Below are 19,798 nucleotides of genomic sequence, written 5' to 3'. Positions count from 1 at the left end.
AAGAACAAAAAAATTACACTATAGAGCTTATTTTCTTTTCCCTTGAAAGAGATCATCTGGTAAAATTTGACAAGAATTCTGCAGATCTGGGTTTGTGGCCTTTGCATTTCAGTTGCACAGGAGAAAAAGCCACAACGGAGCAGTAGCATCTCTTCGCTGTCTTTTTACAAGGCCTGTCACAAGTCACTGCTCAGGGCTCCGTATTTGCTGTGGGTCCATGCGAGGACCGCTATCCCTGTATTTGTTATGCTGACAGCAGAGAAAAAGCACTGAAGGCTAGAAAATCTGCAGGACTAATACAAAATTCAGATCAGCTTATGACAGAGACACAAGAGGTACTGAAAAATGAAACAAGGCGGCAGGGGAAGAGTAGGGCAGCCAAGCAAAAGGGCATGGGATTATGTAGGAACGGGAATGAGACTAAAGAGACTGTGGCTGAGGAGAGTTACGGTAGTTGAAGAACAGAAAATGGCAAAGGCAAATGCATTTATCGCCTGCCTACTAAGAACAGCCTTCCAGGGCTCTTAATCTAGTGCTCTAAGTTTAAGATATGCTACTTCCCCATCCTACCAAATTACTGTGACATTAAGTAATTACAGAAGCAAATGTTCAAAAAGACAACTTTTATTTGGTAGCTCATTCAGTGAGATCATAAATCTGTTAATTACAGCTTTCATTAAGAAAATTAATTTCTTAAAAAAAAAAAAAAAAAGACATTTCATACCTTTTCTTTGCTTGGGGGTGGTGGTGGAGAGAACTTGGGACATACCCTGTTTAAGCCCTGGCAGTTTCAAAGTTATGAAAAATCTTTCTTCTCTTTTCTGCCCCCCTTCCCCGTTACATTTATGTCTTCCCACTAGTGAAGTATCATTTTCCTGGCTTGAAAAATCAGTGTGCGCTATTTCAGAATTGCATTCCCACAGTGATCTGTTCAATGGGGGCAATCTGACTTAGCCTAGATAGGCAAGAATTAAAACATTTCTGTGCTTCTGTTGAGAGAGGAAGCTAGAGAATATAACAAAAGCTCTACTGGAACTGAAAACTGCGCACCATCAGGACACTCTCTACTATTTTGCGCTTCTGCAGCAGGGAAGCCAACCTGCAACTTCTGCTCCCTCTAAGTGTTCATACAAGGCACGTTTCCTGCAAAGAGAAAAACAAAGTGGAAACAGTAAACCAGTGGCTGTATTGTGTTTCAAAAGTAGTGCTTGGTGGGGGGAGCACTGAGAGGAATTATTTTCTGTACCTGGTATTTCATGCAAGGTGTCAGGATTTCCAGTGCTTACGTGCACCAGAAGCAGTGGATGCCAATGAGGATCTGAGCGCCTTTCCCCTCCTCCGTCTCCTGCCTAGGAACACAGCCTGCTCGAGTTCGCTCACACGTTTCTTCTGCCGTTCTGAAGACGGCATCACCGCTGTGACCCTAGGGAACGCCGGTCCACAGAGGCAGAATTTTCAGACATCCAACACTTAAGTCACCCCCTTTTTAATGCCATTAGTGATGCAGCAACATGTATTTATATTTACATATAAATACAAAATGGTCAGGTACCACATTTTTAAGCATAATTCATAATCTAAAACTGCTTACACTTTCATGACTAGGCTTGGGTTTTTCTCATTTACATTCATAATTTAATTCCACTGGAATTTGATTTTTAAGAAAGCCCAACATACCTTAATTACCATAAAAAGATCCATATGTATTCTTACTGAAAAATATCTTCTGTAAGAGGAAGTTTACCAAAAATAACACGAAATATATTATTATGCATACATTTTTTTTTTGTAAAGTACAAACAAGAATCTGATCTCTTCTGGGTATTGCCTGATCTAATATGGCTATAGGTTCTATTTATTTTGTTTGTTTTTCAAAGTAAAGGGAAAGACATAAGAAATGTAAGAACACAAACCAAAATAAAAATGCATTCTTTCCAAAGATACAGGTATCAGTGAAAGAACACTTTGAAAACTAATAAATGACAATAGGTAGGTACAAAGAAACACTATCCAAGCACTCTGCAGTCTTTTGTCAGAGCAGGTACTGCAATGACCTTGTAACAGTTATTAAAAACAACAAACAAAAAAATGCTACTGGCAGAAAAAGCTGTCACGCAAAACATTGAAAAATCGGTACTATTTCCTAACAAGTAAGTGCAGAACTGATACTAAGTATTTTATGTTTTTTTCCCCCATGTATGCACACTTCTTTCTTCCTCTTCTTGTTCGCAGGACTGATTGTTGCAACTCTGGCAATATGCTGGATGCCAAACCAGGTTAGAAGGATCTTGGCTGCTGCTAAACCAAAGCAGGACTGGACTGTCCCCTACTTCAGAGCGTACATCACTCTTCTTCCCATCGCCGACATCTTCTTCTACCTCAGCTCGGTGGTGAACCCCCTCCTGTACAACATCTCTTCTCAGCAGTTCCGCAGCGTGTTTCTGCAGGTCCTCCGCTGCCACCTGACAATAGAGCATGCCAACAAGGAGAAGTTTCTCAGAGCCAACCTCAGCTCCAGAGCAAGGAGCAGTCGGTCTCTGCACCCACTGCTCTTCATTTCATCTAGGTGCAATTCTTCTACAAGGGGCAATAACAAAGTTTTCTTAAGTACTTTTCAGAATGAGACCAAGCCTGACTGCAGTCCACAGAAACCGGGTCTTGAACCACCGGAGCCCAGCTTGGAAGCAGTGCCACTAGAGACTAGCTCAGAGCCCAGTCCAGACGCACAAAACGGCCTTTGTGAACATCAAGTATGACTTCATAAGGCAAAGTTAATGATTAGCAATGAACTTAAAAACACTGAATTAAAATGACTGAGGAATTGACTACATCTTAAAAGGAATAACACAGATGGATTTGTTTCCAATTATGCAAAAAGAGCAGGAGTTCTGTATCCTGCTGCTGGGATTTTTAAGTGCACACTGGAAATTCAATCTGCTAACGGAATTCATTAGCTGCCAAAAATATCAGCCCCTCTCTCCCCACAACCACTGAACTTCCCTTGCTGTTGACAGGGATTTGGAAACAAACAGAAAATAATTGCAGTGTCTTTGAAGAAAGGAGCAAACAGAACAAACTGTGTCAGGGCAAAAAACTTGCTTGAAGTTTAGCAATACAAAACCAAAAGAGCCAATTTAAGGACCAGAACGGTGGTTATCACCCTGGCCCTCAGCACCACGCCAGAATTCCCCCTCTTCTTCGGCCGGGGTCCATTGCAGAGTGGAGTGTTGCAGCAGCTGATACAAACAGAGTTCACCTTCCCTGGAGAACAAAAGGACTGGTACCCAGCAGAGGCTATCAGACATGCTGCTGAAGATGCGCAGGATTTGCGATACATGATTCCTGTGACACAAAGCAAAGGTTACTTAGTTTGATAGGAACACGGTTTTGCTTTACAACACGATTCATGCTTGAAAACTGTTGCAAAACCAGTTTACATCTCCAAAGCAATGCTGGTGATTAAGCCAGACACCTCAGCTGTGACACTGCAGCTCTGCACTGCAGGAGAGGCACAGTCACTCTGGTTTGGATTTTTCTTTTATTTGATTCTGGTTGGAACCAAAAATATTACAAACTTGTCTATCAAATGTCTATCAAATGATGCATTTTATAACCAGAATTCTTCATCTTTTGGAATAAGCTGTTTGTATAGCTATAGCTGAAATGCAGAAATGCAGTTAGTTTTAAAATGACTTTTGTTTCTGTTGCTGAACAGAATGTCCGAGTTGTTTAAGATGTCTAAGTAATTACAGTTTTCTACACTGTTAATTTGTCTTTTGAGCATTTTTTTTTCATTTTCTTGTTCCATTTGCCCCACAGAGACAAGTAACCAAGAGTAAAAGGAGAATGACTATCAGCAAAACTTTCATCTCCCCCCTCCTCTTTTATTTTTTTAAAGAAAAACTAGAAGTACTTTTCCAGGTAATCTCAGTTCTTGCCGTCTTTGAAGCTTAATACCCTCAACAACAAAAATTTCCATTTTCACAGAAATGGCTTTTCTGAGTTGAAAGTCTTCCCTTTTTTAAAGTAATTTAATTTAATCTGATTTTAATTAATATAATTAAATTTATAATTTCTCAAATTGTTTTTACCTGAAAAAAAGTACATTCTAATGCACATAGCTGTTATTTTAAAATGGTTTATAAAGGCTTTAAAATACATAGTCACATTTTCCCCTGTCACAGTAGAAAATGGCTGTGGCAGTTCTACCTCTCACTACTCTAAAATTTTCCTGCAAGTTATACAGTAGAAATTGTGTGTTGGAAAAACATAGACATAACACATAAATAGAATAAGGGAGGTTTGCTTGTATTGCCTTGTGGTTACAAAAAGAGGTAAATATTTCTAAAGATAATAAAATCACTATTCCTTTTGAATATGGGATTCTCAAAAGTTTTTTTTCTTCTGAAGGGCATGGGAGCAGGATTCCCTTGGAGAATGGTGCCTCTGCATCCTCTAACACGGTCCCGGGATGTTTTTAAATACACAGTGATCGAGACTGTTTTTGGAGGGAGTGAAGCAGGAATGACTTGCAGGTACTGAACTTGCAGTACCAGTGGATACTTGTTCAGTCCCCGGGGACTCGCAAAATGAGTGCTACAGGACCTACACAGTCCAGTAGATACCTCTGCAGTAGCGACTGCCACTGCGCTACTTAAGTGCTGTGTATGGCAGCAAAACACTGTTTGTTTGGGTTATGCTTAGAAAGAAAGATTTCCTGTCTTTAGAGAATTTTAATTAAAGCAATTCTTTTATACTGTCACAACATTGCTGCCATCCCAACAATGCAGGCGTTTCCCTGTTTTGTGTTCTCCCTCTGCAAATCTAAACTCTGAAACATGTTTTAAGGCTATCTGTCTAGTTAAACTTATGAAGAGAAGCCCTCAAGTCAGTGTTAAATCTTCCTCTGTCTCCAGTGAGCTTCAATCAATCAACACAGCAGGTAGAGCCTTTTCTCAAGAAGGAAGAGGAGCTACAGGCTGTTCTAGCTGTAACAGCAAAGGCACACAGATCAAGAGGCACAATCTTTATTACTATAGTTTGCAGAAAGAAGAGAGCTCTGTCTCTGTTGACAAACCACTGCTGTCAAGGAGCCTCAACTGTGCTGCCACGGATAGGCTTACAATACGAAATCTCAGCTGATGTTCCCCACAAAGACCTGGTGCTTTGTCCATGTTCCTCCTGCAGACTTGCAAGAGTTGAGGCAGACAAGACCCTTCCCATAGCTACGAGTAATTTTTTTCCTTCCCCTTCCCTCTTGAGAAAGGAATCCTGTATTCAATGGAACTAGGCACAGCAATTGTTCTTCCATCTTTAATCCTGCATCTCCTCATCACAAGGTTCCTTCCCTGCAGCTACAGCCACCCACCAAACTCAGCTGTGCCTCGGCCTTCCCTATGAACAGCAGTGAATCTTGACTTTCCCCTCACAGACCAAGCCTCTAAAAAGCTTTTCACATTGGCAGATTTCCTGTTCCCGTTGTTTTATACATCACTCTCTTCCTGCCGTTTCCTTTTCATAGGATTCCTGCAAAGCCCTGTTCACAATTTGAACTAGTAAGTGATTTATTAGTTTAGGTCCCTGAAATATCATATACTTTGCAATTTTCCCGTAGACTAGGAGACTAGAATTGTTCAGTGCTGTGAACAATTAGATAATGCCCTCTGAGGCATGGTTTTCACCAGGCAACTCTGAGAGACCTCTCCTGCAAAAAATCAAAGTCCTGCGGCTTAACTCCATGTGTTTACAACAGCTCTGTTCTCCAGGATAAATTCCACAGCATAATCCTGAGCTCCTTTTGAAGCCAAAACACGGTATTCCTGCACAGACCGGCATTTTACAACTCAGTTTCATGCACAGATGGACCATGTTCATGCCTAAATAGAATAACCTAACTAGTAGTAAAATCCCATTAAAACGCTTCTTCTGTGGCTTTTCTGTAAATATGTCTACAACAGGAAATTCCATTCCCAAATGATTGTTTATTCCCATTCCCAGCTCTACTAATCTGAATTGTAACAAGATTCTTTACATAATTAAAAAAGTCAGCATTTCTATCAGGTTTTCAATAGCTACTTGGCTAAAGACATGCCCTTCACATCCAAGTTTTTTTCTTTAAGTACTGATAGATTCTTTTGAGCTCGCAAATCAGCTGCTATCATACACTAATTGTGCTTTTTACGAAGGCTGTGCTTTTTCTCTATTCTGCAGTATCCTTATAGCAAGATACAATGAAAACAGGCATAGAAGATTGATGGAGAAAAGAGAGAATGTTAAGACTACGGGAGTGACATTTTTAAAATACTTCAGCCGTGACTTCACTTTTTTTTTTTTTTTACCATGAGTGTGAAAAAGCAATGACACTTTAAATAGTATGAATTAAAGAAAGGCAGGAAAAATACTCTTAAATCTTCTTCCTGTCATATTGTGATTCCAGTCTAATTGTGGTAGGCAATAAATTAGTACAACTGACTTGATAGTTTAATGCCAGGGACACTACTCTCCTTGCTCCAGCAAACAGGTTAATGTACCCCAGTTACTGCAGTTCACCCACTGGGTTCAGACAGGACAGCAGCATCCTTTCTGCATTATCTCTAGAGAGAGAATTTTATAATTGGTTTTCTATCTCCAGGATGTCTTTCCTCAGACTCCTCTCTTGCGGTGTCTCATTGTACCGTTGAGCCAGTTCTGAAACTGTTTCTTGAGATGTTCCTGAATCACTCTCCACCAGCAGGCTGAACTGCAGACAGTTCTTCAAAGTGGTTATCTGCCTCGTAAGATTCATACCACAGACGTAACTGCTAATTACCGGATATTCTTGCTTGAGCAATCAGCTTGATACGTTCATTAACACATCACCTAGAAATATAATTGCAAACCTTTCTGGGAGCTTTTCTTCTACCTCAGATTGTTCTTGAGCTGCTGGCTAGGCAAGGAGACTACAGTTTTACACTCTGCTTTTACTGGGAAGGGGTCATTCCCATCAACCTACCCTCAACAGTTCACACTAGTGCTCAATTAGTATACTTACTAATATACAATTAGTATATTTACTGCCCAATCTCTTGATGGATGAGTACCGAGTAATTCATCCTTTTTCACAGGTTCAGCAGCCCCCTGACAGCAGTGTGGGTTATGCATAGGCGTAGGTACTATAACGATGTTTTACTATGAAGTACCTACTACTGACCAATTGATTTTCCTTCATTTTGGCTTCAAGGTTTGTGGGGTTGGCTGAGGATGTAGTTCAAGTACAAGTACTTTTGAGAGGGGAGTGCACAAGGCTAGAATATCTGTGTGATAAAGCACTAATATTCCACACCCTCTCTTTCCACATACACCTACTGCAACTATAGTTTGGAAAAAAAAAAAGCTTTGGGCTTGAATTGGGCATTGAAAATGTACTCCCAGACTGAGCAACTTGCCCATTGTTACACCTCTTTCTGCCCCACCTGTGATCACACATTTAGATAGTGTCAAGACCCAAACTACTGTTTCTGCAGGATTTCTGCCTTATTCCATGCAATGAAGTGATGGTTTAAATCTCAAGGCTTTTCTATAGTAATACTGTAATATTGGTTTTCTCACCTAGATCCATTCTATACATCCCCCTGCCCTGCAACTGCCAAGCTCGATCCCCCTGCTTAGCTGCAGTCTAGTCCTGTGCATCCGCATGCTGGCGCTCTGTTTTGGCCCCATGGAGATGCATTCAGTCCTGACAGCAACAAACAATTCATGCTACAATTTATTCAAATCCAAAAGTGAGAGTTCTTCCACCTACCCTGTCTGCAGAGCCCAGTACATGTTCTCTTGAATAACAGCTTAACTTGTTACTAGGACAACCAAAAAAGGTGACATCACACCTACTTCTTACACTGCGTGTATGTAGAAGGCACCAGAAGATCCAAGCTTTTTCTCTTCCTGCTTGAAAAGGATCTTATTAGGCACCTCCGACTCTTCTGTTACAGCAGATTCAGACAAAAAAGAGCAAGTGTAAGCATGACTCTCCAACTTAAGAGCCAACCATAATCCTAGCAGTCTGTAACTTTAGTTTGCACCTGTACTCTCAAGACTGTCCTTCAGCAAAATACATAGTCTCTGGAGCCAAAATAGGCAACTAGGATACCACCTCTGAGATCAGTGACCTAATTTCTAAAAAAGACAGTCACCTCCCCACTCTATGACCCAACTACTCTGAAACTGTGTTCTACAATGGCACACCTCAGCAGGAAATTGCAGCCCTCTGCTTCATGCCAGAACAGTCTACGGCCTAATGGCCACCAAACTCTTAGCTGTAAGTTTGACTCCTATCAAGTAGACGACGTTGTTTAGCCCAACACTAACTTTTCCGAGCCAAATACTCTATCTATCTCATGGGCTATGACTGACACCTCTCATTTTTAAAGAAAGCTTTTGCTACAGTGTTTTGTATGTACCCAATTCCATAGGCATGCATGAAGTCAGATCTGTCTTCTGCAACTTATTCCACAAATACTGCTTTAGCACAATCTTCTGCATGTACTCTGATATGCCTGCTGCATCAAATCTTTCGGAGCATTAGAAAACAGTCCATGCCCAACTAGGGTCCAGGAACAAGGCATCCTGGAGCAGTCACAAAACAGCGTTTTCAAGACTGGGCCAGGAGTTGGAGGCATACACAGAGCCATAGCTTCAGGCTTGTAGAGAAGTTTTGTATCTTAAGATAAAGAACTCGAAGTTAGCAGGCAGATCAAGACAAGTTTTGAGGCGTGCCGTTACAACTTTGGCAGAATTTCTTGACCCAACTCTTTTAGATTTGGTGCTTCATCTTGCCCATCTCCTCCAAGCGGAAGGCAGAAAACTGGCCAACAGTGGACACTTCATATTTGAATTGTCTCACAACCTATGAGAAGCCCCCAACACTTGTCCCAGCTCTAGCATTAGCATGCTCTCATGATTTGTATGTGATTTGTTTTGGGTGTTCTCTTAACGTTGTTGTTCATAAAGACAAGCGTAAGGACTATGTATATGAACTGATACTCCCCATTTGTTTTAGTATCCTGAATAGTTCCAATTATCTTATTTCACTGAAACTTTCAATATTCTGGTCTTGGAGAATCTGCAAGTTTTCCTTCTTGTTGTGCTTAGATTTGGTGTCTTGCTGACTATCCATGCTTGCTTTGTGATTTCAATTATATAGTTAATCCTTTATTTCTTGCCCTAAACTGTCACTTGCTTACCCTCCACTTAAGTGACATTCAGTAACCAGTAGGAGTTATAAAAGCTCTCTCTGTGATGTCTGCTGAAATCCAAAATGAGAACTTATGCTAGCAAGAACAACATGTAAACATTTAATATCCCTTTCTGAGGAACATAAAATATACATGTGACTATTTCTGGGTTTTATTATATCAGTAATGTTCAAAATTGGGTTCAGACTACACACAATAGGTTTCTAAATTATGGTTTTTAGTTTTCATATTAGGTTTTATGCCCATCTTTTTATGCCTTCAGTGGTTTTGCTGTGATAATTGTGTATTCCTTAGCTAGTACCTGTTCACATACATCATACAGTGACAGGCTGCAAAAGATCCTATTGTGATTTGCTCTCTGTTTTCTAGAGAAAGTGACTATAAATATTTTATCTAATAAGGTCCTAAATATCTTAGAAGGTGACTGAATGTTGAAAAGCAATCATTCTTCTGACATTGTGCTTCCCCAAACAGTTGTGGTTTTAGTCAGATCATGTTTTTATTGGTTTAAAGTATGAGTTAAGCTTCCCCAACACAAATCCTTTAATCCATGATCGTAAATGCACTGTTAAAAAAACAGTTTAAGACAGTGAAGTATAACCATATCCAACCACGTCCTCTGTGTTTCATTTTACGCTAACTCTTCCTATACTCGTCGTCTTAACTTTCTCTCTGGAGCTCACGAGTGGTTTAAATAATTTGCACCTTGCCAGAAATTTTATCGTGAAATTTACTAATTGCCTTATAAACAGCTAATTAAATACTGTAAGCAACCATGATCAGTGTTTTCAGATGAAAAAACAGAGGCACTGAAATTCAGGGACTTGAAATCTATTGCAAAGCTACGTCACATACTTCCTGATTTTAAATCCTGTGTTTTAGGACTGCAGTTATTTCTTCCCTATCCCCTCCCTTTGATGCATTCAGTAGACAAGATAAAAGCATATTCATGCCATTAGGCTCTTATAAAGTATACAATTCTGTAAAAAAACCCAACCAAACAAAACCAAAATAAAACACCTCCCCACCAAACCCCACCTGGTTGAATTAGCGTATTTGTATCATAATTTTCTATGAAAACTCACTCAATATCATCACAACTCCTCCATATATTTTGCACTTTTAAAAAAAGTTGCACTTTTTTGCAGAAACTAATAGGAGGCTTTTGACAATGAAAGACTGGCCTCCTCGCTCTCCTTCTGACCCTAACTGACACAGCATCTTGCAGAAAATCATCTTAGAAGAATCTAAAAATTAAAATCGTCTAAATCATCTTAGAAGAAAACCGGACAATTGTTGACCGACAGAGGACAAGGGTTTGGATTACCATGGTATCGCTTTGTAAGTCATGCCTTCTAATTCTGGTACTGGAAATATGAATCAAAACTGCATTGTTAAAAATATAAATAATAGCACAAAGTAGTCTTTGCCATTGCTTGCAGTATCACAAAGCAGAAGCAAGGCATTAAACTGCTTAAAAATGCATAGGCTGAGAAAGTTAAGTACAGCTGCTAATGGTGGTCTTATCAAATAGTTTTTTAAAGCCACAGGAGGCCACAAACCAGAAGCCAAAGCTCAACTTTCACCTGCATATCTTAATTTTTTTGTTTTTCTACTGTCCTTATGCATTTCTCTGCTCACTAATGTGGACTTACAGTCAAGCACTAAACCATACAATCTTTCAAACACAGCTGGCTCACAGCCTTCCATCATTTGTGCTTTCCTGATATAAAGGTAGGTAAATGCCTTGGATATCAAGATCAAAATACACGTTATCCTCCAGCAAGAAAGGTGAACTTAGACTTAATTTTCAGATCGTGTATGAGCATTTTTCTTGACAATTCTTATCTGCTGAAATGAACTGGGAAGCCACAGTCCTTATGCCTTTACAAATGAAATGCTAAACCCTTGTAGTAAGTCCCATAAATAATTTTACACGTGAATAGTCTTGTTGCATCCTACTAATTAATGTCCTTACCAATTTCAGTGGAATGGCTCACATGTTTACACTTGCATGCCAGTACCTTTGAAATCCATTCAGCTTTTACACCTTTAGCTATTTTCATGCTTACAGTTTTGTAGCCTGTTCAACTTCAGAGTAGGATTTGCCTGGTTTTTATGTTACTTTTTCCACAATTCAAAGACTCGTTGGTAATTTGGCAAAATACGTTACATCAAGTTTTTCAAAAAAATATCCAGACTACAAAGGAAAAAACGGAAATGAAAACAGTTTGGATTAATTAGAACACGCTTGCCAATGTTTTGATAAGGTCACTGGGAGCTAAGACAAGTGATAGGGTCAGGCCACAAGAAGCTTTTGGAAACAGAGACTCATTTGTGTGTGAAATGCAATAGGAAACTCTTAAAGGACGTTTAAGAGACACCAGGCTGTAGGCACTGTATCCTCACAAAATTCATTTGTATACCTTTCATACAAGTCTGAGAAATAAAATAACATAAAAAGCTATTGTCCATGTCCTGTGAAAAATGATACCACAACTTCCTTAAAATAATACAGCCCTTCATCACTTCTGTACTTGGATCTTTGTCATGACTTTCAAGTCATAAACTGCTTGAACTGTTAACTCCACTGTTGCTTTTCTACATTTAAAGGCAGCCAGAACAGCAATCTACTACATACTGTCTGTAATTCCTCCTTAGCTGATGCACTTAGTTCAGTTCATCCCATATGTGGCTGAAAGATTTCTGAGCAGCCTAAATATTGGAAGGAATTTACTAGTAAGAAAACAGCTTTGGCATCGAAAAAGTGTTTCTGAATGGTAATATATCCACAGCTCCAAGTTTTCAGCATACAGTGCAAATTAACAACATATATTGTAAGTCTTTTATTCAGCATCAAAAAGGAATTGCATGTTTCCAGTATTGGTTACTATGTCTTCATTTCATTGGGCACCTGGTAGCACAAGATATATTGTTACAGGTATCAACTGTCATATGCCAAGTTTTTATTTTCTTTTTGTTTAATTGTCAGTAAAGATTATTATATTACGCTTTACTTTGATTAAAAAAAAAAATCAAAAGTTCTTTTAAGCTATGTTGGTGCTTTGACCAAAAGAGACAGTGTAGAAGAAAATAAAAATTTAAAAAACCACCACCAGCTCAGCAGATGTTTCTTACTGTTTCTAAATGGATACCGGGGATGCAGCTACTACCTATAAAACTTTAATGCCTACAGTGATTCTGAAGACATTAAACTTTGTTTGCTCTTTTAATCATTTTGTCAATAAATGTACACCAGAGTATAATCTCCCCTTGATACAAGTATGCAATTAGTGTTAGTGCTAATGGATGCTATACATGAAAACAGAAAAAAGTATGTGCTTCTGTAATCCTTGACAGCCGTACATGAAGCAACTTAATCATGCCAGCCACATGGTAAGATTAAAAAAAAGTAGTAATCACAGGTAAAGAATTTAACGTAGGCCAACACATCACACAACTTAGACACTGTTTTCCTCTGCCTGATAAAATGAATGACCAGGAAACCATTACTGAGAAGAGTTACATAAATAAATAAATAAAATTGTAGTTCAACAATGAGATGATGATCTTGTTTATGATGTTCCCATGCACTACTTTTAAGCACACAACTACAGCAATTGCTTTAACTACACTGTGGGATAATATACTATGTAAATACCTTAAAAGGACCATTGATAAACCAAACAAATAAGAGAAGTTTCTTTCTGCAAATTAACAGAAATAATGAGGTTGTTTCCCAATTCACTTGCAAAGGAAAATTCATAAGCAATCTTAGTTTTATACAGACAGACATTTTAAAATATCAGTCTTGCTACTGTGGATCTTTTTTTTTTTCCCTTGCAAAAGTAAGTTTGTAAAAGTACATTCGCAACTACATTAGAGCACAAGGTGTATTGTTCAAAACATACACACGGGCAGGTTTACTTACAGTGAGTTCTGAGAAACTTAGCCTGGCTACCTTTCTGGGCTGATTGCCTCATCCTTCATGCTTTATTCCTTTCTGATCTATTCACATTGCAAGTTTCATTTTGCCTTAAGTAGGTTTTAGATCAGCCTTAATGCTCAGATAGCTCTTGCCTTCAGTAAAAGGTAAACTTCATTATCAGTATGGTTTTTATGATGTATGTATAAAAGCATATATACATTCTATACTCACCTACGTATCATCAAGATGTTTCATCTGATCCCAATATACTATGGGATGTCTTTGTTCCTACATACATTCTAAAAATGAAGGAGCACTGACATTTCTAAGTTAAAAGTTCATAGATGGGAAGGAGAGAGGCAAGTGGGAGAGGGGAATCTGCCATGGGTATTTCCAGAAAGTATCTGCAAGTGGAATTATTATAAGCGAGCACTTTGATCCTTTGTCAAACATTTCATTTACACAGTTTTCAAACACCTGCTCATCCAGCTGAAGAATGCACTAGAAATGTATCCCTTACGTTAATTTCTATCGGACAAAGATTATTTGGTGTAGTCTTCAGTGCCACTTCCAATGCTCACCAGTCACCCCTCTAAAGGAAGAAAGCACCGATTTTTTTTTTTTTTTAAGATTAAATTAACAAATTAGTTTGTAAGATTTTGCATTGCAGACAAAATACTGTCCTGTCCTTCTGTATCTCCCACTGGAACAGAATGTTAACATAACTGCATAAAACTTGTTCTAGCAAAGTTTTTAAATAAAACTCTGCTTAAAATGAGAAAAATTGACAAAGTCTCCAATTCTATGCACTGACAGATCCCCAAAGTGCAACCGAAATATAAACTGCCATAGCAAAGTGCATGTTTGCAGGGGAGGCAGAATGATACTAGTTCCACATAATCACTTAATCAGATACATGCTGATGTACTGCTCAATTCATTTTAAGTTGTGCAATGGAGCAAATTTCTACCTGATACTACAAACAGCTGGGATAACATGTTTGCTGATCCAATTCAAAATATTAGTGACTAATACCTACATTCTTAGCTACTCACATCAAAGGCTGTCACAGTAACAGCTACTTTTTAAGCTCTGGGTTAGGAACATGCCTATGCTCCTGTTATTTCTCACCTGAAGCCAAAAAGTACCTCCTAAGATCGGTTCTCCAGAAACTGAGATAATGTTCCGGGAGAACACATTTGGAGTGACATTTGAAGCACTAACCCTAATTTTATAGCAACTGAAGAGGCGAGGTCTGTTTAACTATGATCAGGCATAAGGAACTATTTACAACAAAAACGAAAAAAACAACCTGCACAGAGTTTTAGTTCTCCACTGCATTATTTATAGAAAGTTTAATACAGAAATGAAGCTGAACCATAGAGCTGTCATCGCACAACTCAGTGAACACTAACAAATACGTAAGAAAAAAAGTCACCGGCTACACGCTGAGGACTATATTGTAGGCATACCACAGAATGTAAGTCAGCAGCCCCCTTGATAGCAAAACAAACACAGATTAATGCATACTGCAAAGGAAGGGTGACTACATCAATAGGTTACTGATTCAGACCATGAACTTTATCTCAAAATATTGCATTTAACTTTTAAATAAGGTTTAGGAGAACTTGTAACATTTTGCTCACTGACACAGCTATATATTATTAAGGACAAAAACGGGTTCATCTATAAAAATTAAATTATACTCCTTTGACTGTATCTAGTCAAGAGGAAAAACTCTAATTATGAGATTGTGCTGTCAAATAAATGCAAATGCACATCTTTCATATTCTGGGTTAAAAATTCAAACTCAAGTCTATTATAAATTAAAATCAATATTTGAAACATTTCAGCTTTCACTGATAAGCAACATCCAAAAGAATCAAGTTATGAAATATACTGGTAGAAGTAGAATGAATTATTAAATAAAACTTGGGAGAATAAGGCATTTATATGACACACATTTAAATATCAATTAGGAAAAAAAACAATAAAGGATGATGAACTGAATCATCTCTGTTTTACAACCAATCCTCTCTAGAATTGGCTGAGGATAACAGAGAAACTAAGCTTGCAATGTAAATTTCACTCATTTTGAAATAGTTAGGTTAAAAATTAAAATTTATTCACTAGCTGAAATTTACAATCTCTAAGCTTAAAATGAATAAGGACTGCATTTACAGAAATAAATTAAATAAAATAGAACAGTGGTACGGGCTATGCACAGCATGCTAGTTACCTCCTAAAGGGAAAATCCAAGGATCTGCTCAGAGACAATATAAAATTGCACAGAAAAAAAAAAAAACAAAACACCCAGAAGTTTCTTTTAAGATCTCCTTATTTACTATATTGCAAACCAATTTCTTCATAGAGTAAGGACAAGTTACGCATCAATGTATGTCTAAAATCTATTAAAACAGTTCCAGTTTGCATTTTCAATGTACCACAGTCACACTGGCCAGACTGCAACCTTGCCTGCTAGGCTGAGAAAAGATGCATGACTGACTATCCCGTCCTACACATGCAGCACAGCAGTGGCTGCCTCTTAACATACCCGCGGGTGTGTGTATGCACACGTGCAAGCCCACTTATGCAGAAGACTTCCACTTTAATCTGTGAGGGGCTTACTTGACTGAAAGCACTTTTCCAGCATTCACCTGAAGGGAAGATTACAGATACGTTTCTGGAAGGCTGATACAGTCTGAGGTTGTACTGAAATGAAAAAACGTAGGAACCAGGGAAGATATTTAAAAAAAAAAAAAACCAACAAACAAGCAACACCAAACAACTGTTAAGAATGTTTAACTTCTTAAATGAGAACTGACTTTTTTGTCTGTATCTATATACCATGTTGGCAGCCCTTCGAATCGCCACAGCGTCCATTCAAACCTATTAAAAGTACTATAGAAGCTGTGGTGTGCAGATAGCAAAGCCTTCAAACGTTCATTTAGATGTACTTTAGAAGTACCTTGCAAGCCGTAACTATTGCCCATCTCTGCCACCCTTTCCAAGTAAACTTGAAATAAAATACTCCACTAATATATAGCTTGAAAGAGACTTATCTTCCTTTAAACATATAGCTTTTTTCTCCACACTGGAGAGCTTCTAAATGTTTTACAGAAATACAGTCACTGTGGGTGGTGTTACCCAGGATGAAACAAAAGAGCCAGCAGTTCAGCTACTGTTGATAGGTAACAACAATTCTTATTATTTTTCTACGATTCCTAATGTAGTGATCTGAAACTACCAGCAGAAGCAGAACTAGCTGATTGATAAGCACTTTGAAAATACTAATGAATAGTTTCCTAATGCAAAGAACCAATGTTACTGTTCAAGACGGATGGCTGCACACATTTGCTAGGTAGAGAGGGATTTTGCTGTTACTGAAGGACTCACTGAGAAAGGACAGACTGCAGCTTGATTTATATTAACAGCATAACAACAGTCCTTTACATCAGTAAACTCCATGCTCCAAAGCATTGCCCTCAGTTGCAAGATGTGCAATCCCAGAGAGCAGCTTCCCCTTAAATCAGGGTTCTGGTCCCAACCTGTCCTCTGCTCCTTAAGCCTACCGCTTGGTACAGAGGTCACGTCTACGTTGAGGCACACCAGTTACTGCCAGCTTGCCCTCTTTAATGCCCAGCGTCTTAACGGCTGTCTGCAGTAAGAGCAGGATGCTACGTGAACTCCAACTCCTATAAACACACTTCCCTGCCACCCGGCCCAGCCCTGAAGTCCCTAATAAAGCTGTAGTCTTCTACTCACGTAGACGGCTACAGAGCAACGTGGTGGTCTAAAAACCGAGACAGTTCTCTCTGAATCTCAAATGCCTTCCATGCTGCTGAATACAAAAAGCAATTTATAGCACATCTCAAAAGACAATAGAGGCGAGAAGCAGAATCACAGCTAGTTTTCTCTTGAACACATTTATCTCCCAATATGCTAACTTAATATTAATTACAGTAAGGGAAAAGCCCCCTTAGACTTAGAAAACAAGTATGGCAAATATATCCATTTGTGCCCTCCTCTCCCACCCAAACTCCCCAAAATGTTTTTTTTATCCCGCTCTCCATTTTGCTTGATGTTTTCTTTTATGGATGAAAGCAAAGATGACTACACTTTCCTTCCCTTAAGATGAACCTTCAGAGTATATGAATTGCTAGAGTAAATAAAAGAAAGGAGGGAATTACTAATTTAATGCTCTTCCATCTCTTGGGGAAAAAGCCCGTGTAATTAACTGTAATGAGATTAAACTAACTTGTTGTTATTAATTTCCCAGTGCTGGGAAACTAAATCTGAGACCCATAAGACTGCGTATTAACAGCTTTATCAACATTTGGCTTGCATCCTTCAGTTTTTACACCAGTTTTAAAGGAAAACGATTAACTTTATTGAGTTGCAAAGTCACTCAGAAGTGTAAGAAATTGAATCTGGTTCCTTTAGGTAGGAATGCCAGATTCCTCTGTAGCAGTGAATGGGTGGAGCCAAAAGCAACAAGTGCCATCCAACACAAATAAACAGAAGTATAATTATTAAATTCTTACCAAAACTTTTTTCCATTACTTCTTTCTGACACATATCTTGAACATTAACTGTACAATTCACGATGAACTCTGGAGCAGAGCAGTCATTATTTAGCTGGAACTCCTCACACTGGTAGCACTGTATTTGCAAACCCAAACCTGAAACAGAAAGAATTTTGCTCAGAATAATAATAGTAATAATATTAAAAAAAAAAAATCAACACGTGCCAGAAATCTTCCTTATCTTTTCCTCATCACATTTTGCTGTTCCTAACTACTCAACAGCTCAGTAAAAGTACATCTTTGACAAAAATAACGTAAAATAAACGTGTCGCCCACTCAGCTGAGGCTATGCCTTACGTACTCAGCACCGGGTTAAGCAGCGGTCTCCTTTCCGCGGGGACTCCGGGGCGGACAGGCGGCTGTACCGCCGCTCCGGCCCTGCCTCCCCTGGCGCGGCGCTGGGGACGCTGCCGCCAGCAGGCGGCGGGGCACCGGCACGGCAGCCGCTGCCCCTCGCCCGCCCGCCCAGCCCCGCGGCTGCCCTCAGCGCAGCGGGCTGAAAACTATCCGCGCTCCAGAGAGAGCAACACGGCTAATAGATAAGCTTCGGCTCTTATCTGTGCCGACGGGTTTACTCAGCTACTAATTACAAATGATTTAATTACTATTTTGCCATGCACAATTACAGCTCCGGAGCATCCTTCACCTCCCTCCTTTATCATGCAAACGAAGCGCTCCGCACGGCTCTCCAGGAGCCGCTCCTCCCAGCCCTCCGCAGCGCGGCGGCTCCCGGACCCCCGTCGGAGAGCAGCGAGCGCCTCGTCCCGCGGCGGGGACCCCCAGCCCATGTCTCCCCTCCGCAGGGAGCGCTGGGGCGGCGGGACCGAGGCTGCTCCCCGCAGGGGAGACCGCCAACCCACGGGAGGTGTGCGCGGCACTGGCGGTCAGCAGGCGGCACCCGCAGAGCCCGGTGCCGAGTGCTACGCGCGGAGTGCGCCTCGCCTCGCCTCTCCCCGCGGGCGGCGAGCGCCGGGGACACCGGGCCGGGATGCGCCCTCGCCGGCAGCGGGGAGCTCTCCGGGCCGCGGGCAGGATGGCGGGCTCCGCTGCCCCGCGCGGTGTGCGCGCTTCCCGCTAAGCGCCCGGCGCCAGCTCCGTCGAGGGGCTGCGAGGGGACGAAGCCTCCCCGCGGCCGCTGCGGGCAGCGCCGGGCTCGCCGGAGGCGCCTCCGGGCGAGCGGCGCCGAGCGCCTTACCTGGAGCCAGGCACAATCCCCAGAAAGTTGCAGCGAAGAGGAAGAGCCGCATCCTCCCGGAGCCGCGGCCGCCGGGCTGGCGTGCAGTCGCGAAGGGGCATCAGAAGGAGGGAGGCAGCGGAGGCGCCGCGCACGTGTGCCGCTTCCCCGCCGCCTCCGCTACCGAGCGGCGCTCCGGGAGCAGGCGGCGGAGCCCGCCCGGCTCCCGCCCTGCCCAGCCCCGCGCCGCGCTCCAGCCTCGCCAGAGTTGAGCGCTGAGACTGGAAGAAACTGTGCGAGAAGCGAGAGCTGGGGGGCGGCTCCCCCCTCCCTCCCCCAGAACCATGTGATGCCGGCGGAGCGGGGCGGGGATCCCCGCCAGCCGCCCCGCACCTTGCCTCGCCGGGCGCGCTTCGGAGACGGGGAAAGAGAAAGTTCAGCCACGGAGAAGCCGCCCCGCACCTGCCTCCGCACGCAGTCCGGAGAACGACCCGCACCGCCAACTCGGCGTCCAACTGCGCTGCGGCGGGCTGCCGCGACCCCCTGCCCGCCGGGGTCGCTTGCTCCCTCCTCCTCCGCTCCCCGGCGGGCGGCTGCGAGGCACGGGCACCCGACCCTCTCCGGCGGCTCGCCCCGGCCCCCTCCGTTTCCCCGCCCGCCCGAAGCCCACAGGTGGCTGCCGGAGCGCGCCTGTGAGGGAGTTACAGGGCGGGCCCCGAATAGCGCAACGGCCCCGCTGCGCGGCGTCGCTCGTCTCCCACAAACGCCCCGCGAAGGCCACCTTCCCCGGGAGGGACTGAGGGAAGGCGCGGCCCCGGGCGTGGCCCCTCAGGCAGGCGCCGTCCTCTCCCCGCGGCCCCCTTAAAGGGAATTCAAGCGT

General features: G+C 41.7%; 2 protein-coding genes across 2 annotated transcripts in view; one reads left to right on the top strand and one right to left on the bottom strand.

Annotated features, from left to right (window-relative positions):
* GPR39 (G protein-coupled receptor 39) overlaps positions 1-2,756 on the top strand; it is an 81,862-nt gene extending 79,106 nt beyond the window's left edge. The window contains exon 2 of the mRNA XM_075152768.1: positions 2,233-2,756. Within this exon, the coding sequence (XP_075008869.1) occupies positions 2,233-2,756 (524 nt within the window). The remainder of the gene's footprint in view (positions 1-2,232) is intronic.
* LYPD1 (LY6/PLAUR domain containing 1) lies at positions 1,471-19,261 on the bottom strand. The gene is made up of 3 exons (XM_075152769.1): positions 18,940-19,261; positions 17,703-17,840; positions 1,471-3,342 (listed from the first exon to the last, which is right to left on the bottom strand). Exons 1-3 carry the CDS (start codon positions 18,989-18,991, stop codon positions 3,107-3,109), a joined length of 426 nt encoding a protein of 141 aa, XP_075008870.1. The 5' UTR covers positions 18,992-19,261; the 3' UTR covers positions 1,471-3,106.
* Positions 19,262-19,798: the final 537 nt, after the last annotated feature.

This window comes from Calonectris borealis, chromosome 6 (genome assembly GCF_964195595.1).
Source record: "Calonectris borealis chromosome 6, bCalBor7.hap1.2, whole genome shotgun sequence".
Classification (NCBI taxonomy): Eukaryota; Metazoa; Chordata; class Aves; order Procellariiformes; family Procellariidae; genus Calonectris; species Calonectris borealis.
Note: the sequence above shows the minus strand (reverse complement) of the source record. Positions and strands in the feature narration are given on the sequence as shown.